At 41.1% G+C, this 13244-nt stretch overlaps 1 protein-coding gene across 6 annotated transcripts in view; it reads left to right on the forward strand.

The window, feature by feature from the left end:
* Positions 1-3020: 3020 nt before the first annotated feature.
* The window catches only part of eya1 (EYA transcriptional coactivator and phosphatase 1), a 44960-nt gene continuing 34736 nt past the window's right edge, over positions 3021-13244 (forward strand). For 3 of the 6 annotated variants that reach the window (XM_083681057.1, XM_083681058.1, XM_083681059.1), the window contains exons 1-2: positions 3021-3188; positions 11282-11409. In XM_083681057.1, the coding sequence (XP_083537183.1) occupies positions 11286-11409 (124 nt within the window). In that variant the 5' untranslated portion in view covers positions 3021-3188; positions 11282-11285. Of the gene's footprint in view, positions 3189-9402; positions 9486-11281; positions 11410-12122; positions 12189-13045; positions 13142-13244 lie in introns of those variants that run through there. The other 3 variants (XM_083681056.1, XM_083681061.1, XM_083681060.1) reach the window with 3 other exon arrangements.

Raw genomic sequence — 13244 nt, forward strand, 5'->3', positions numbered from 1 at the left:
GGAACCTGATCCCCCCCAAAGTGTGACATTGTGTAAACACGGTAGTAGCTCTACCCAAACAAATTTGCAGCATATGCAGATGAAAATATTACAAGTGTGTCACCAGAGTGTTAGCATGTTGTTTCATCTGCATCACTTGATCCCCTGTCACACCCGTTCGCCCCATTCACACTGTTTGTTCATTCTTTGTCAAGCTATGTAAACTCATGTTACCTCGATGTGCTCTACCATGAAACAGAAAAAAGAAAAAAGGAAAAAAGTCCATATATTTAAAAAGAAAAAGTACAACATTCCAGAACAGGCTGTATCAATGGACTGGTGCCAAGTTGATGGGCTCCCATCCCTTATCTTGACTAGAGATTCAACCATGTTGATGTTAGGCAACATTTGATGTGTAGTTTATAGTCATGTGTTTATAACCTGTTGGCAGCGGAGGACACAGATCTCTCCTCACTCTAAATTGCAGGGAGGCATCCCTATAGTCCCACATGAAGACCATAGAGTCCCATCAAGATAATCCTTAATAAAGAACGGCTTCACATTTAATCTTAGCTCACTTCTCAAATTTCTTGCTTGATATAGTTTTTGGCGAGTAACGTTTTAGTGCTGATGTCAGTCGAACAGTATCAGTGCAGCTTTTGTTAAGCTCCCATTTGGCAGATGTATTTCCGTACGATCAGGCAAAATTATTTGATTGCGCTAATTTTGTAGATCATCTTTGTGTTTGTGGTTTTGTTTAGTGCTTTGCTTCCATGTATGACATATGTCATTGTTGATTTATGTTTCTGGAATTCTTAATTGAATAGGTCAGGATAGTTGGCTGTTAACCATACCTGGAAAACAAATGCAGTAAATTGTAATTTCTTACAGACTTTCCTGCGTTAGCCATAACTGAATACAAAGCTTTAACGGTATAAAATATATGCGATAACTCTAAACTTTATACATGACGCGTGGAAATAAAAACATCCTCGAAACATTGCTAGTAAAACTGTAGCTGGACTTATGGCTTGATTCAAAACATGCTGTATGCCACCAGGGCATATATGAGTACGAGGAAAATATGAGTTTAGTCTTCGAGACATAAACAACTCTGGATAATTATACTGTGCAATTTGAAAATAACTCACTTGCAAAATTACATTGCAAGCTAATTTTATACAGCTGCTCATTGAGAGAGAGAGAGGCAGAGAGTAAATGCAATAACTCGATTGGCATGTGTACCCCTCAGCGATTAGAAATAGTTACTCGAGAATCCCCGAGCATTTATTAGACGATTGAGTTATCAAGAACCTCTTCAAAATGCAATATATTTGATTTTCTGGTTTTGAAACGTGAGCCTATGGATTTACCTGTAGGCGTGGTGGTTATGAAAGGGAAGGTCGAGCTTGCATTTACAGTGGGTCTACATCAATACCTCAGTGCATTTAGATCAGGAAAAGTGCTGCTTGTGTCTATTTCTGTCGGCTCCTCTTGGTCGGACCAGCGTAACAGAGGTTTTCTAGTGTTGACCTGCTCTCCCATATATGGGTTATGAACACACCGCAGTTTCACAGCAGAACAATTGGCCAATGTGAGACTTTTAGCAATCTCTACCTTATGTTATACTGTATTTTTACCTTCCCTCATACAACCCAACGACTGCAAACACATATAGAATAGATACTTGGACAGTACAATTGGACACCCATTACAGCAGCCTACCACAACCAGACTGGAAGGCGTACAATAAATACATGTATGCTGTATGGGGGTAACCATTACTATTACACTTCTCATTTGACTCTGCGTGTGTGTGTGTGTGTGTGTGTGTGTGTGTGTGTGTGTGTGTGTGTGTGTGTGTGTGTGTGTGTGTGTGTGTGTGTGTGTGTGTGTGTGTGTGTGTGTGTTTATTTCTCTCACCACCTCAATTCAAGATTTCCTTTTTCTTTGTTTTCCTTTTTTCCATGTTTCAGTTAGTATTTCACTGACTGTTTTCTTAAATGGAATCAACACAGGCTGGTTTCAGTATTGAAACTCTGTTTAACTTTTAAACAGCTGCCAACATATTACAAAAATTAGATATATTCATATTATTATTTTTTTAATTAAAAATAAATAAATCAACACATTAAATCAAATCAATTGTGCAAGCCACTACTGTAGCATGATTATGCGTAGGTTGACTCATCAACAGCATGGCCTTGTGTAGCAGTATGACCCGTTGAAATAATAACCTGGAGCAGACAGAAGGCAGTCATTACCTTGCACACAGTCGTGGTGTGTACGTGTTGATGGAGGACTTCCACTAGACTGCTGAAGGGACAGACACAGCCCTGCTGAGCTGCTCTCCCGTCCCGATAAAAACCCAAACTCCTCATCACCTAGCTAACGAGCCATTTACCTGCTAGAGTCCTCCTATGTCAGGTAGAAAACCAACACGGCCTAGGCTACACCGTAGAGAAGAAAAAATGGTGTGGTTTGTGGTGGAAAGAAAAAATAACAAAAACAATGGGAAAGGGGGAAAAGAAAAGTCTTAGCCCTCGGGTGGGTGGGTGGGTGGGTGGGGGGGGGGTATGAGCTGAGCCTGGAGATCCAGAGGACAGGCGGGCCGGTGGAGGGATCTGCCATTTCATTGTCTTAGGATCACTGATACAATCTGGAGAGGGGCTCTATTGCTTAAAGCTGGGAGTGAATGACATATGGAGAGCCGGTGTGAGGCAGAGCTCCCCCGTGCCTCCTCCAGCCCCAAAAGTCTTCCTGTGAGTGCATGGAGCAACTTTCTGCTTTTTCAAACAGCAGCCTCCCTCTCCCTCCCTCCCTGCTTCCCTCCCTCCCTCTCTCTCTTTCTCTCCCTCTCTCTCTCTCTCTCTCTCTCTCTCTCTCTCTCTCTCTCTCTCTTTTTTTCCCTCTTCCTCAGACACTCTCTAGTCACTGCCTGAAGCAGTAATCGGACAACTCTCGTTCTCACTCAGACTCGGTCTCCTGAGATACAGCGCGGGGCTCCATGGGTTCTAACACTTAAAATGAAAAAGAAAAAAGTTCTCTTGTAGCGGTAATTTGTGCGTTACAGATCCCACCAAATCCTAAAGAACTATTTTAGAAAGTTTCTCTGTTGTACTGGACTGGACAGACGCCCCGTAGAAGATAAAGACAGAGAATATAAGAAGGGATAAAAGCTATCGTACGGGGATTCAACCATAATTGTAGTGAGTATAACTTTGAACTTTAAAAAGCAGCATGTTTGCTGTTTTACTGTTTGTCTTGTTGATACCTCTCTGACTGTCACTGGCTTTGCAAGTTGAATTTTGTACTTTCGCTGAGGTTCTAACGTGGTATTATGCCGTTATGACACTATGTTATTACAATGGAGTTATTACATGAAGTGTGAGGACTGAAGTGATTGACACATCAAAAGAATATGTGAATATTTAAATGTTGATGTATAAGCAATGTTTTTCTCAGACATTAGAGATTTAACATTGTTTTGATGCAAAAGAGAACCCAGAGATGCAGCCATTATTGAGTCATTAGGCCAATACGAATGACCACTTATTTTGTGGTAATACATCTTATAATTATTGCTCTACCGGTCAATGATAATACAGTAACTACCAGCCCATCATCTTCATTTGAAAAGCAAGGATCTTGTTATGCAGAAGGAAAGCATTAGGGTAGTATACAGTCATAAGACAGTGAGAGTGAATTTGGCTTTCCTAAAATAACTTGTTCAGTGATGACATGAAAAGTATTGAAAATTAAGACTATGTTTTGAATTCCATACGTTTAGGACATTTTGAGATTAGTTAATTGTTTATGTTTAGAAACATATATATTATTCTACCTTATTCCTTATGATCTGTTGCAAAAATATATTTCCTGGTTACTCAGTGTTCATTTTTATTCTAAATGAATTAATCTTATCTATTGTCTAGTTTTTCAGTGTGTGCACTTCATGAACAATTACCTAGTACAATTTCCCTTCCTCAGGAACAAAAATTCACAAACCTTTTGAATAAAAAAAAACAGGTGTTATCTCGGTGTTATCTTGATTCCATTCACAAAAAATACAAAGTCGCAATTCCAATATAGCCGCAGCGTTTTCAAGTTTAGGATATCCTCATGCTCAAGCCAGTTTATATTTTCCGATCCGGCAAGCAAAACATACCAGTCTCTGCAGGAGTCCCTTTTCGACTGGCAGAACAAACACAACCAACACAGTTAAGGCAGTTGACATCTAATGCCATCTGCTGCAGCCAGGAATGCTCAGAGGAGACCCTGAGAGGGCCCTGCTTTCTGCCCCAGCGTCTCTCCAGACAACGGCCAACCGCCTCTTAAAACACAGAGGTCTGCTCGTACTGTTTTAGTCTTCCTAACTCAGGAGAAATGTGTAGTTAAGATGAGTGGTTCACTGTAAATTCGAGTCGTCCTAATTGAAGGATGTTGTCGGTTAATGTATGTGATCGCGGACTGACATTACAAGTCAGGGTAATTATTGTCTGTGAGGCGTTTTGATCTCTCTAAAATGTTGTTTTCTTTTCTCTCTCTTTCTCTCTTTTTATGTTCTATTCACTTCAAGTGCAAATACGTACCTTTATGAACCTTGAAAACATTTATTTTGTGTCAGAAGATAAAAGAAAAGGAAATAGAGATTTCAGGACGTAAAAAACCCCCCGAGTGAGCCTGCTTGCAGAGCCGGGCTGCTCTCCATGTAGACAAACATGACAGTGTGTTCGACAGCCTGCTGCAACCATTCACTCACACAATAGGCCTGTTTATCCAATTAACGGATTATGAGTGGGCTGATTTGGGCTGTTTACTCACTGTATTTGCTTTAATAAGGCGTACACTGGGAGAGAATCGGGCTCCCTGTGCCTGGGTAGGCCGACCTCTGCGCGCCTGCAGCAGCAGCAGCAGCAGCTCCGTGTACGGAGGCAGGAGTGGTCGGCGGTGACGGAGGCATTGTTTGCTGAAGGCCCCAATGCCTTCCGTATGGATGGATGTGTGCGGCCGGCCGAGCCGAGCCGAGCCCTCGTCCTGCTCTCAGAGTGGAGATTGTGTGCGGTGAAAGACACAGAGGGCTAATTGATACAGCCCAGCTCAGTAGTTTATATTAGAGAGAGAGAGAGAGAGAGAGAGAGAGAGACAGACAGAAAGACAGACAGACAGACAGACAGACAGACAGACAGACAGACAGACAGACAGACAGAGAAAATGGAAGCCCCCCCCCCCCCCAACCTTTAGTAGCCCATACTGGGCAATTAGTGGGCCATGGCTGTTTACTAAATACAGAGGGTTGTTATTTTGTTAACACGCCACTGTTTGGATCTGGAAAATGTGGCTGAAAGAGCAGGAAATGAGCTTTGAGGATTTCAGTTGATTTCTATCCCCTCTCTATCAGTAACACTCATGTGTTTGTTGGTAATTGGTAATATGTTTACGTTGTATAAGAGATAATAAGGAAGCTACTGAGTTTTAAGTGCAAACAGGATTTGTTTGCAAAGGAACTTTTATTTTGTGTCTGTGACTTGAACAGGATTATTCTGGGTGCTTTGTACAACAAAGAAAGAAATGTAGCCTAGAGAAAAGTAGCTTTTTTTCGTCTCCGCAACCTCAGTATACTTGCCACTGTAGATTGAAGAATGAGCTAGCTAAATCAATTTTTCACAGTTATTTTTTTTTTTCACTTCCAGTATTTTTCATTTACTTTTGGTGGAAATTGTGTGACGTGTGATTGAAGTGAGGAACTCATGCTCAACTCCAACATTGGAGAGAGTTGAAGTTGTTCAGGCATCTTGGTCTTGAGAGAAAGTGCTTTTGCTGTTATTGGGCTGCCTTTCATCTTTGTGGTGTTGAATCTGTGTTGTTTTTGCCTCTCTCTTTCTGTGGCGGTCACGGCGGTAGGGAGGGTGTGATAAAATGTCTACCTTAAATCTTGTTTGATGGGCCCTCAAAGGCCAACTGGCCTTCTGGAAATAATTTTGAGGGTTGAAGAGCACAGTATTAACAGATTTAATGTAGCTATTCAGTGAATTGCTGGAGCACAATGTCAGACTGAACAAAATGAGAGGGACAAATTGCACATCAACAAACCCCACATCTGTAAGGAATTACACTTTTAATTACAGATAAGTACAAAATCCAAAATTGCCATTGCTATGTGCTTCCCCAGATTAATAGGTATACGTCTCATTAGTATTCCATAGAAACATTATTTTGTAACTTATTTCTAGCAAATTGATGATGATGTTATTTTTTTCAAAAAAGGAAAATATTAGAATTACATTTTATTTAGTCTTATTCTTCATGACCACATATTTGGTATTTGACAAGAATTATTATTCAATTAAAATTGTTACAATTTGATGAGACATATTACATATTATTAAATAAAAAATAATTTCATCACAATTACAACAGGCAAAAAATGACAAAATGAAATCTTATCTACTTTTCTCCCTTTTTGTTGATTAGATTATTGTGGGTTATTCAGCACTGTCCTTCCTCATTAGAAACGTCGCACGGCCTTTGGAGTTTCTCAAATGCTCAGTTTTGCAGGGCTGAAATAAGCAAATGTAATCAGTGTGGCGTTTGTTGGCGGACCTCATGTCTTCGGCCACGCACAGAGACACAAGTGAAGTGTAGCGTTTTGTAAACTGTGTCTAATTCCACTCACATCTGTATCCAATTGTTGTCTGCATCTACATTCTTTGCGAGTGGATTTATTTTTCCTGGGCCACCATGTGGATTCAGCTGACCAGCTTAAGTGGGGATTAGTTGTTTTAAAGTTATTTTGATTAAAGCGTTGTTTTTCAAAACTTGTAACTCACAACACATGGTTTGCATAGTCTGTAAAATTCAAAGGAATATGCACTCTATGCCCTATAAAATTAAAATCTTGTAAACGTAGGGTGGAGGGGGTGGGGAGAAGATATACACTAAGCTTCCATGATGATTTTATGAACGTCTCCAATGCCCATTCTGGTGTCATCTTCCCTTTGTTCATTTTTTATGAAGTCAAATCGTATGTATCCTTTTACCACAAATAATACCACTATTGTAGTAGCCTTGTATATGTTAATGATATGTGGCTGTGAAATACTTAGGTATTTATTTGCTACAAATCATATAGATTATATGAATCCCTTTAAAGCCGGATTCATAAAAGAATAAAACAGGTAAATTCTCCCTCTGAAACAATCCAGGGAAATGTCCTTATTAAACTAATCCAGGTAAATTCACTCCCTGGTTGTGTGTTGAACCAGATCAGACAGCCTGCATACTGCGATGATCAATGCTAAAAGCCTGGCCGCGTTTGCCTGTGGAAACGCCGGTCTTGAAATAAGTAAAGCGAAACAAAAAGCCTTGCAAACAGCCGTGTGAGTGAAGCGTGTTTGGGCCCTTTTTCTTTTTTTTTTGATGACACTTCCAACGCTTCATCTAGCCCGGCTTTGTTCTGCCAGCTTCAAAGACCTGGCAGTTCAGGTTGAACTGAAAAGCACATCAAAGATGCTGAATGCAGTCTTTTTTAAACAATAAATATTTAGCGGTGCAGAAGAAGGGCTTGTTTTTGCTTTTAAATCCCCCCCCCCTCTCTCCTCCTCCCCCTCCTCCTCCCCCCTTTCCCTCTTCTCTCCCCCGCTCCCCTCACCTGGCGTGTCTCACCTGCTGGGAGGCTATGAGCAGGCTATGGTTGAGACGCTACCGCGGTCATGGATTCATAGGCCCTCACCACTGATTACAGAGAAACCCCAGTCACCACATGCCTGACACCACTCTCTCTCTCTCTCTCTCTCTCTCTCTCTCTCTCTCTCTCTCTCTAGTATCTACTCTGTCTCAGTCTCTTACTGTGCTGTGGGAAAACGTGTTTCTCTTTCTTTCTGTTCTCTTTTTTATTTTTTTTATTTATTTTTTACCTCGCTGGACTTTCACTCAGTGCAGATATAATTCTGTAGTTTCCCTCCATTTCCTCCATTAGAGAATCGTCAAGCATTTCAGAGGGTACATAGGAGGTTGTAATTCGTAAGCGCGGTGTCTGCAGTGAAGGTGATATGTAATGATTATTTGGGCTAAGATGGCTGCGCTGAAAGCGACAGGGAAGAATGGGGAAACTAATGCAGGAACAGTATTCATGAAGGCTCTGCCATGGTGCGAAGAGCAAAGCCTGTGTAGAAATAAAAGACCTTAAGACCATACGGCTCAGGTTACCTTGGCTCATGTAAACAGTCAGCCATTAAAAATTCATGCCGGGATTTTCAAAAAAAGTACTTTTCATGTTATTTCTTTCTCTCTCTCTCTCTCTGTTTTTTTTTTTGACCAGTTGAATACCTTTGACCTCTTTTGGATCCTATGGTTCCCATGGTGGGCCTAAGTCAAATCTGATATAGTGTTATAGCTTCTCAGGTATATGGTTCTGCTTGATGTTAGAGAGAGACAAACACAGCACGAGTGGACAGCAAAATGTAACTGTCAGCTAAAGGAGAGTAATAGAGGCATTCGTAGCATCATAGGAAACATATGTGGCTCCATATGCTCTCCCTGTTCTTGTTTCCAGTCTCTCTCATTGTCTGAGATGCACCGTTGATCTGGGGGCCTCTCAAGTGCCTGTGCGTGTGTGTGTGTCTGTGTGTGTGTGGTGTGTGTGTGTGTGTGTGTGTGTGTGTGTGTGTGTGTGTGTGTGTGTGTGTGTGTGTGTGTCTGTGTGTGTGTGTGTGTGTGTGTGTTCGAAGAGGGAGTACTATATGTGTGTGTGTTCGCGTGCCTCTGTGTGTGTGTTTTGCAGCCCTCTCTTTCTCCATAGAGGGGGCTCTGGGGCTTCTGAGGTCCCTGAGAGCAGTGTGTTGAGGCCCCAGGCCGGGGCAGGCCCGCGGGAAGCAGCCCTGACGGTCATTAGGAGCTGTCAGTGTGCCGGGAGAGGGAGTGCAGATAAATTTCAGATAGTGTCAATTGCAGATGAAAGATCTGCTGAAGATGCTAGGGGTGTCATGCTTGACTTGACTCTGTTCAACATGTCCCATCTTCCACCAGCTACCTCGGGCTAGGCACTCCCCCCCCCAACACACACACACACACACACACACCCCTCACCCTTCTACCCCCCTCCACCCCCCCCCCCCCTTCCTGCTTACCTTGGCTAAGCCGCTTTGCATGTTGATTGGGGGAGGGCTAATCCAGTTTGCAGCTGTCGTAGACCAATGATGAATCACCTTTCCGTCATTTGGCTGCACTCCGCTCGCTCTGGGAGGAGGGAAGACCTGGAGGAGGAAACAACAGTGGAGAGGGCTCGAGCTCAGAGACAATGTGTGCCTCTGTTCCTGGCTTACCCCTCTCTTCCCATTCTGCTGGAGAATAACAATAATGTTTTCTCAGACAACCTCTATTGTGTCATGGATGGGTCTGGACAGTGACACTGAGCTGAAATAACAAGGAGTGACATTGTTTCTGCTCGGGCAGGTGGAAAGAAATTGGCAGTGTGGTACAGATGATTCAGAGCCTTCCAGTTCCAGGTAAGGGCAGAGTTGGGTTGGTGCCAGGAGCATCAGACAGATGCAGGTCCTTATGTGGCAGTAGGAGAGTCACAGTGAGGCTTCTTAAGACTTATTAACCACAGTTGAGGGTCTGAGGGGAGATGTGTTTCAGTTCTTTGTTTTTTGGTTTTTTTTTAACTGGTGGAAATAGAGATAGATTGGGGGAGAGAGAGGAGACAGAGAGAGAGGGAGAGAGAGTGTGAGAAGTAGGGAGAAATGGAGACGGTTTGGTAAATCGAATACAGTCATTTCCTCGTGGTAACGGTAACCTCATTGTGAAGGTTCCTCTGGTGTCTATAATTGTATTTGTGTTTTGTTGTCTACTTTTGGGGGTGAGAATCTGTGGAGAGGAGTAAATTCATATTCTTCTGGGAAAAGGAGGATACAGCTAGAAGTGTATCAGCTGTGAGAGGGAGATAGGAATAGTCTCACCGAATCTGTCCTGAAATATTATTGTCTTGTGGTTAAATTATAATCAAATTATCAAAATGTAATACTTAGGCCTAAATCACAGTAAATAGAAACATTTCATATAAATGTTTTTTTGTTTGTTTTCAGAGTAGTTAAAAAAAGAATCTTTATCACAACATAAATGAAATTGCAACCAGAAGATATTATTTTCACCCCATCAGATTGCACTTGCATGGAATAAAACATTTTTTTTCTTTGTGGTGCAACGCAAAAGGCCAATGTTTATCGATAACAGAGATATTCTGGGTCCTTAAATCTAATTGGAGATGGCAGTGTAATGTACAACATTTTGCCGTAATCTCATTAGCACAGTATTGCATTGGGCGCAGTGACAAAGACTAATGTGAGTTTGAATTTGCGGCTGTGTTCTCAGAACACTCTTGCCTGTTCTCTACCCTCTATCGTCTACGCTTGATCAAATCCTTTGAGCACACAAATGAGCAGAGAGAATAATGTTTTCAGTGGCGTGGTCTTTAGTATAAACAGAGCAACAATTAAGGACCTTGCCAGAGCAAACACATGCCTCGAGAACTTCTCCTCTCCTGTCACTGAGGCATAGGCTCTTATAATAAGTCAGAGTGCTGCACTTTTAACAAGCACCTCCACCAGAGCCTCACATCACAGAACATGTTTAGCTTCTAAAATATGAATACCACACTCTTATCAAGTATCATATCAGTTTGAAGCATCCTAGTTAATTGAAATGTTTTAAATTGAGATTTAAATTGTGTATTGTAAATGTTTGGTTTGTCTTATCTTTAAATGTGAATTGTCTTTGGAGTATTCTTTTTTTGTTGTCAATTCTTACTATTTTGACCATGTTCTATTGTCCACTTTAAATTTAAAAATCAATAATTTGCACAGAGAGACATTTAAATATTAGGACCATGTATTACTTGCTTAATAATAGACAAATAGTTTTGTCACAGTGCTTTCCCTAAACTTAAATGTTGCTAAGAGTTAAATGTTGATCGTAAGCTGCAATTGGACCACATTTAATTTTGCTGTCTTAAAACAAATATAACCTTAATTTTATTTCAGTACCCCACACTTATATATCTAGTTTACTGTAAAAAAAATAATATAATTTTTATAGAATGTGAAAACATATATATATATATATATATATATGTTTTCACATTCTATAAAAATTACAATATAACTGATTACAAAACTATAATTAATTCTCTGCCGTGCATGAATAGTCTCTAAATGGATCCTGCGAAATGTGTGTAATTACGTATGTGTGTGTGTGTGTGTGTGTGTGTGTGTGTGTGTGTGTGTGTGTGTGTGTCTCTCGTCAGGTCTATGGAAATGCAGGATCTTGCCAGTCCTCACAGCCGAGTAAGTGGAAGCAGCGAATCTCCTAATGGTCCCAGCCTCGACAACTCCCATATCAATAACAATTCCATGACACCCAATGGCACTGAAGGTATGTGGACAGGGCTTTTCCACTTGAATGCCTCTCTCCAATTCTAAATACAGTAGACGTCGGGGAGAGATGTGCTGGCTGCCAGCTCTCAATGCCCGGCAGAGAGGGACATCTTAACGTTAAGGTTCCTCCTGTGTAGCGTTTATGCATCTGTTAAGTTGTGAAAGTCTTGAATAGCAATAAAACATCTGCAGGTGCTACTCCGTTGAAAATGGGATCTGTTTTCTATTTCCAAACATCTAATCAACAATATGAATATACCACAACAAACTACTCAGTCGTGAATAAGTGACCAGAGGGGTGGAATTAATAGTTTTTTATACAAAATTAAAGGTCCTATTTTTTTGGGGCAGATTTGATCAGAACTACCTGTTTTGTTTAATCCGATACTAATACTGTAGTAATTGTTTAGATGTAATTATTCAAAAGCCCATGGTATGAGAAGGGTTGCACTTTGCATGTGGTTTGTACTGTATGGGCTTATTGACTCAGGTGAGGGGCCTGTGTTCAGAACTGATCCCTTGTTTAAGCAAACAGGGACGCTCCTATTAGAAACCAACACACGCTCCCAAAAGTGTACTGAAAAATGTAATCTTGGAAGGATAGACTTTTTGTGGTTTTAGCACTGAATATGTGTCCCTATGCAGGACAAAGAACCCTGTAGAGCTGGTGCAGATTGTCATGTGTCCTCTGCCATTCTCTCCCTCCTTCAGGTGATAACATCACAATGCTTACCACAGCAGACTGGTTGTTAAGCTCTAGCTCACAGTCCGCTGCAGGTTTGTGCACTTCTGGTGACACAATGAAAGGACAATACTTGGTGTTCAAGTAGACAGACTTGAGAGAAAGAGAGATACAAAGCACTCTTTGTACTTTACCTTCTTGCTCTCTTCTAAATCACGAGATATCGTGGAAAATAAATTGAATTGATGAACATTTTTTTTCACAAAAGGATGAATCTACTGTCATCTTAAAAAAAAAGAAAGAAAAAGTTGCTTCAACTATTGTGCCTTTCATTCGGAAAACTCTTTGGCATTCATTGTTGTGCTATTGTTAAAACTGTTTAAAAGCATGGTTTGAGACTGGCTGGATGTGAGTCCATTGTTAATGAATGGTTATACTGTGAACACGCATACTGTGCATTTTACTTTTCATTTTTGACGTTCCATGCTGTTTCCTGAATACAGTGGTTATTGTGTGTTCCGTGACGACCTGAGTGTGTGCTAGTTTGTGCATGCACTGTGCCACTATTTTCCCTATCTGTACCTTCAAAGAAGAAATATCGGTGTGTTGTTCCAAAAAAAGGCTCCCCGTCAACATGTGTTTCTGAGCAAAAAGAGCATAGCGGAAACATGTTAAACATGACAGCGAATGGCTTCTTCAACCATGAGGGATTCCACCGAGCATGACTCCCTTGCCCACATTGTGAATTTGTTTTGCCAAAAAAAATTCCCCCTTCCCAGCCTGCCTGAAGTGAAATGGATTGATTTCAAAGATTCCTGTGCTGTCAGATAGCTGTGAAATTGTCTCTGCAGAGCCATCGCTGTAGTTTAGTGGAGCCAAGGTCAAGCAGCTTTCGCTTCACTCTTAAAACAGAATTTTATACACCGTACCTTGTCTTGACATTTCAATCATACTTGCATGTCCATGCAGACTCCATGCAGGGGCCCATTTTACCAATGATTCTGACTATTTTTGCCTATTTTTCCCTGATGCTACATTTAAACCTGGGGTAAGCCATCAAGTGATAAGTGACTATTGATGATAACGTCTTGTTAATTTGGAAATGAATAGGTTACATTTGATGATTGATGGATAAAATGTATGGATGGGCT

The sequence above is a fragment of the Argentina silus genome (assembly GCF_951799395.1).
Source record: "Argentina silus genome assembly, chromosome: 1".
Lineage (NCBI taxonomy): Eukaryota > Metazoa > Chordata > Actinopteri > Argentiniformes > Argentinidae > Argentina > Argentina silus.